Source organism: Phragmites australis, chromosome 15, assembly GCF_958298935.1.
Source record: "Phragmites australis chromosome 15, lpPhrAust1.1, whole genome shotgun sequence".
NCBI lineage: Eukaryota > Viridiplantae > Streptophyta > Magnoliopsida > Poales > Poaceae > Phragmites > Phragmites australis.
In genome coordinates, this window is record NC_084935.1 from 26,312,178 (window position 1) to 26,317,982 (window position 5,805).

Here is a 5,805-nt window from a genome sequence, read left to right on the forward strand (position 1 = left end):
ATAATCATAATTACATTATACATACATGCTCATGCAATCTAATAATTATAAAATCAAATCCACAACCTCATCAATCACTCATTATATATAAATCAAATTACATTTTAACTTAGTTTTTCAGACAATATACTCGGTCATAATCCATGCTCTCTACGCACAGTTATTTGTGTAGTAGAATAAAATTCAAAAGGGAAATAGATGAAAAATCAATACACCCAATTCACATAGGGCGTTCAATATTACAAAGTTACAACCATAGGCCACTACACGGCAAGGCAACTCAAATAATTTATTTGAGAGTACAACCATGGAAGCTAAGCTCTCCGACACAAATTACGCACGCTTGAAAAAAATTTCCATCAATGTAGTTTCCAATAAACGACATCCCGACTTTATGTTGTGTTCGATCTTTCTTCTATTGTAACCAGAAACGCATCCGATGGACTTTTATCTTAAACCTCACAAACCTGCTCGCACTGTCTGAGGATTAGGGATGGCAGTTGGTCCTGTCAGGTTGGGTCTCTGCGGTTTTCAAACTCGACGGGGCTGAGTTAGGGTGTAAAGATGGTCCCACTAGGCTGTCAGGTCGGGGTTCGATCTGAATCAGGTTTGAGTCTAATTTTCTAACCGTGGGGCCACTAAAATCCGAAAATCAATTTATCCGTACCACCGCCCATCCGACATTACAACCCAGCCTATTTAGTGATTTTAGTTAGGTCTCAGAATAGCTCAGAGCTTCAGACCCTCATCCCTCACTCTCTCAGATCTCAAAATGATATAACTGTGTGACGCGTGAGGATCCAACTCCAAGAATTGTCGGGTTTTGGGTCCCTTATCGGGTTAGGTCCCCAGTAGGGTTGGGGGTGAATTTGCATCCGATTTGAGCTTCGAGTATAGATCAAGTTTCAAAATTCGGGTTTCAAATTGGATATGTTCTAGCGCCACACGTCCCGACTCGCTCGGTTGCCATCCTTATTGTGGGGAGACCTCCAACAATCTCACAGCATTTTCACAGCATTTTCCTCCCCACAGCAATTTGACCAAAGTGTATTCAAACATCACCATTCCTTTTCACGAACCCATTGCACACGCGCGAAAGCACAGGGAGCGCGGCACCCACCAGCGACACGTGTCCGCTGCCGGTTGGTTGCCCGCCCCAATCACACGCCCACCGGCGGGTGGGCCCCGCGCACCACATGGGCTGCCGGCAAGGAATCTCCCCACGACCCCGTCCAAAATCGCCGGCCCCACCCTGTCGGCCGGGGCCCGCACGGCTCACCTGTCCCCGGGCCCCACTGCCGCCCGGCCGCGGGACACGCGCCTTACGCGCCACCATTTAAAAACGCGCCACACCGCTGTGGAAGCCTCGCCGGAACCACCCTATATAAGCACGCGCGGAGCGCAATCCTGCTGTCTCACCCTCCAATTCCACACGAAGCTTTTCTCATCCTCCTCTCTCTAGCTTGCAGCCATACCTTCTCTCTCAAGAGCGCCGGCTAGCCTCACCTCTTCCATGGAGATCGACGCCGACAACCTCAGCGCGACCGAGCTCCGCCTCGGCCTGCCTGGGAGCAGCAGCACCGGCGACCGGCCGAAGAAGCCGTCGCCGTCCGTCGGGGCGAAGCGCTCGCTGGACGACACCAAGAGCGAGGCCTCGGGGACCGGCCCGGCCGCCGGAGACGACCAGGACGCCACCGCGCCTGCCAAGTAAGAGCAACATACACATGAACACCCTTTCATAGTCCCTGCATACAGAGAGTACATGAGGTAACCAGGTTTACTTTGGTTCATCAGGGCACAAGTTGTAGGATGGCCACCAGTGAGGGCATACCGGAAAAACACATTCCAGGCGGCGGCGGCGGCCAAGAAGGCAGAGCAGCAACAGCAGCAGCAGGGAGGCCTGTATGTGAAGGTGAGCATGGACGGGGCACCTTACCTCAGGAAGGCCGACCTCAGGATGTACAAGGGGTACAGGGAGCTCAGGGAGGCGCTGGATGCCCTCTTCACCAAGTCCTTCTCTGCCGCCGGGGAGGGCGGCGACCACCAGCACGCCATCGCCTACGAGGACAAGGACGGTGACCTCATGCTTGTGGGAGATGTGCCCTGGGAGTAAGTATCATCGGATCGACATTTTACTATTTTAGATCTGAAGTTGTTTGTGTGAAAGAAGTCTCATAGTGATTCATGTATGTGTTTGCAGTATGTTCATCGCTTCATGCAAGAAGCTGAGGATAATGAAAGGCTCTGAGGCCAGGTGATGGTTAAGGCACAAGAGTTTAGATCATGGCATGAGACGCATGGGGTCAAGCAAGGCAAGGATCAGGAGAGCTGTGTGGCTTGGGCTCTCCAGTACTGTACAAAGAGATCTCTGTTTCTGCTGCATCAAAGACAGAGAAATATCTACGAATTGTGTATATAATCTTAGGTTAGCCGCCTTTTGTTTTTTCGAGATGTGTTTTGTATGAGCAAAGGCTGTAAAAAATAAGAATAAGAAAATGAGAAATTTGGCTTAAGTTTGGTCATTTTTCTCTGTCCAAAGGTCGCCTTCTCTATATGTGCTTATAATAAATACTGTGCCAAGGCAGCATTTTGTCAGATCAGGTTTCAGCCTTATCTATTGCCATCTAGTTTTGGGGGGCTAGTTTGCTCTTTGTATTTCACTACAGGCTCGGTTATTCAGAACTCATCCGGCGAATCGAAACACACATCTGAAGGCAGTAGATCTGAGTGAACACAAAACATGATTTTCCAAATCCATTTACTGAAGATCAATAAACATAACCAAACAATTCCTACATGATTCTTGACATTAAAAAACACAACAGTTGCAAAAGAAAATCAAGGACGCAAGAACCTCCAGGCCATTGGTTCAAGCTGTGAAGAAGATAAGGTGCCTGCCTGCTGCCAGACAAAGCAGGGGCATGAACCAACAGGACCCAAACGCACAGAAAGCCACGCATGCTGTCTACGAGGAGCAGTCCATGGCATGATATCATACGCAGCACTGCAGGAAGATAAACGGACATGAACCTGCCACATATACTCGCAGATGGTTCAGAGGACAAGATGATATGGTTGGTGCACACATTCCAGGAATCTTCCCCTGAAGCCAAAAAATCGCGCTGCCCGAGCCATGGTATACAGCAGCACGGAGGATATATCCTGAAATAGCGACAGCTGACCGTCTGCAATTATATCATCAGAATGCAGCAGTTGAGAGCATGTGATGACTGATGACTGTCAGTCTTGGGGTACAATCATACTGTGACTACATTAACATATGAGACAAGGAACATATGATAAGGGCATTAATATTTTAGTTTAAGATTATAAAAAACAATTTGTAGGTTTTAGATTGTAAAAAATTATATAGTATAATTTACCAAAGGTAGTAGAATCTAGATTACTAGATTATTATAATCTAAGAATTAGATTGTGATGATAATATATTTATTTTAGCTTATAGATTGTAAATCACAATCTACTGTCCTTGGCTAAAACAAACCGAGGAAATGTTTTCATGTTACTAAGTAGGACCTGTACTTTTTGATATAAACAATCTGGTACAAGACCCACCCGCTAAATAAACATGAATCGGAATCAAGGAGACGTTCAAAATACTGCCGTATTCACACCAGGCTTTTCAGGTTATGGAAGTATGAGCACTGAGAAGGGAGCAGATAGTGGGCCTAATGGCAACCAGTTCACAGCTTAGAAAAAGGTAACAAAGATGCCTTTAAACAACTTCAAGAACTGAATTCATAAGATAAGCAGAATGCAATGTTTATGGTAACATCAGCCCATGAGTTCAGACAAAATATTTTGACATGCATTTGTTTTCTTAAAAGAAGAAGAAGATATTTTGACCAGTAGCTATTACTTCAAAAGAAAGTGCAGAAACTGAAGCATTAAGGGGTCATCTCAAATCAAGTAAATTCATTAAAAAAAACGCTACTTCCTTCGGGAACACATGCGATTTTTATTTTATTTATAACTTCTATTTCCTTTAAATTTGCCAGCCTTTAATTGCACTTCTGGAGGGCAGCATTTGTTGTGGTATCCCACAGCAGAATATTTATGCCTGTTGAGACAGAGAAGTGGTACAATGAGACTCCACATGTTGATTAATAGCATATAACTATCGGAAGACAAATCGTACAAATAGCCTAACTCAGATACTGCTACAACTAATTTTCTTTGTGAAGTAATACCAACAACTTGTGCCAACTGCTAGGACCTAATTTTCTTTGTGAAGTAATACCAACAACTTGTGCCAAGAAAGGAGTATAGTCATCAAACCTACAGTCATGTCATGCACCTGGCATGACAGTGCATCCAACCATCCACTGGACCATCTAGAAGAGTGCCTTGTCATGTAAAATCCTGTTGTTATTATTGAAAGAAATGGAGAATGAGGAGAATGCTCGACTTGAGTTTATTCTCACAAAGCTAGCTGGCTTATATAGTGGTACAAGACGCTAAACTAGGTAAGAGATATCCTAGACAAGGTAAGCCTAAATTAGGTAAGCGATATCTATACAAGGAAAGCGATCAATCTCGAAACTAGGAAGGAGATCAATCGCTGCTGTACATCCCATAAGAATGGTCAGCTGGGCTGGCCGGTATGACTCATATTCCAACACCCTCCCGCATTGTCAACTTGGAGCTTTGCGGATGTTGATATTGGAGCGAAAGTCTTAGAATACCATGGTCGGAAGTTCTTTGGTGAAGATGCCCACGTACTAAAGAGTTGTCGAGACATATAGAACACAGACGTCTCCCAGTGCCACCCGTTCGTGAATGAAGTGCAAATTAATCTCAACATGTTTAGTTCACTGATGTTGGACCCGGTTTATGGAGAGATACACTGCGCTGATGTTGTCGCAGTAGACAACGGTGGCCTTGGTCAATGGGCGATGAATCTCGGAGAGGACTTGACGTAGCCATAAAGCTTCGGCGATGGCGTTGGCGATAGCTCGGTACTCGGCCTCAACACTGGACCTGGAGATGGTGTGTTGGCGCTTGAGGATCAGGAGATTAAGTTGTCGTTGAGGAAGACGTAGTAGCCCGAGGTAGACTTGCGAGTGTCAGGGCAGCCTGCCCAGTCCGCGTTAGAGTAGATGACGAGGTCATGGGAGGGGCTACATGAAAGCTGCAGACCATGGCCGAGTGTCCCCTTGACGTACCTCAGGATGCGCTTGATCAGCAGGAAGTGTTGCTCGCGCGGGTCATGCATGTGGAGACAAACATGCTGAACATCATGCGTGATGTCGAGACGAGTGAAGGTGAGGTATTGAAGAGCACCCGCGAAACTCCGGTATAGTATCGGGTTGGAGACCGGGGTGCAAGCTGCAGTAGCTAGCTTGGAGTGTGCTTCAATTGGGGTGGTGCATGGGTTGCATGTGGACATGTTGGTCCGTTGAAGAATTTTTGTGGCATATTTTTCTTGAGAAAAATGCCCTAGGAGTCCCGATGCACTAAGATACTGAGGAGGTAGTGGAGGTGGCCCAAGTCGGTAATCGCAAATTCGTTGTGGAGGGCGGTGATGACCAGTTGAAGCAGTGCCATGCTTGATGCTATCAAGATGATGTCGTCGACGTACATAAGGAGGTAGGTGATGTTGGTCCTGCTATGGTAGACAAAGAGGGAGGAGTTCGTCTTGTAGCCGCGGAAGCTGATGGAGACTGCAAAAGTCTAGAAGCCGTTGTACCACACGGAGGAGCCTTCTTCAGACCGTAGAGCGATCTGTTGAGTCGGCATATGTGATTTGGGTTGCCGGCGTCGACAAAGCCAGAGTGCTTCTGG

The 5,805-nt window shown here is 46.5% G+C and overlaps 2 protein-coding genes across 2 annotated transcripts; one reads left to right on the plus strand and one right to left on the minus strand.

Moving 5' to 3' along the window:
* The first annotated feature begins 1,387 nt into the window (after positions 1 to 1,387).
* On the plus strand, positions 1,388 to 2,595 carry LOC133893212 (auxin-responsive protein IAA24-like). Its single transcript, XM_062334186.1, has 3 exons — positions 1,388 to 1,707; positions 1,795 to 2,109; positions 2,201 to 2,595. Exons 1-3 carry the CDS (start codon positions 1,514 to 1,516, stop codon positions 2,256 to 2,258), a joined length of 567 nt encoding a protein of 188 aa, XP_062190170.1. The 5' UTR covers positions 1,388 to 1,513; the 3' UTR covers positions 2,259 to 2,595.
* Positions 2,596 to 5,029: 2,434 nt separating this feature from the next.
* On the minus strand, positions 5,030 to 5,410 carry LOC133892252 (uncharacterized mitochondrial protein AtMg00810-like). Its single transcript, XM_062332940.1, has one exon. The coding sequence runs from the start codon at positions 5,408 to 5,410 to the stop codon at positions 5,030 to 5,032; it is 381 nt and encodes a 126-aa protein (XP_062188924.1).
* Between the last annotated feature and the right edge of the window lie 395 nt (positions 5,411 to 5,805).

Coding starts and splice junctions, on each gene's coding strand:
- LOC133893212 (XM_062334186.1), top strand. CDS start 1,514: ATGGAGATCGACGCCGACAACCTCAGCGCGACCGAGCTCCGCCTCGGC. Junction 1,708..1,794: donor GACGCCACCGCGCCTGCCAA/GTAAGAGCAACA, acceptor TTGGTTCATCAG/GGCACAAGTTGTAGGATGGC. Junction 2,110..2,200: donor GTGGGAGATGTGCCCTGGGA/GTAAGTATCATC, acceptor ATGTGTTTGCAG/TATGTTCATCGCTTCATGCA.
- LOC133892252 (XM_062332940.1), bottom strand. CDS start 5,410: ATGTCCACATGCAACCCATGCACCACCCCAATTGAAGCACACTCCAAG.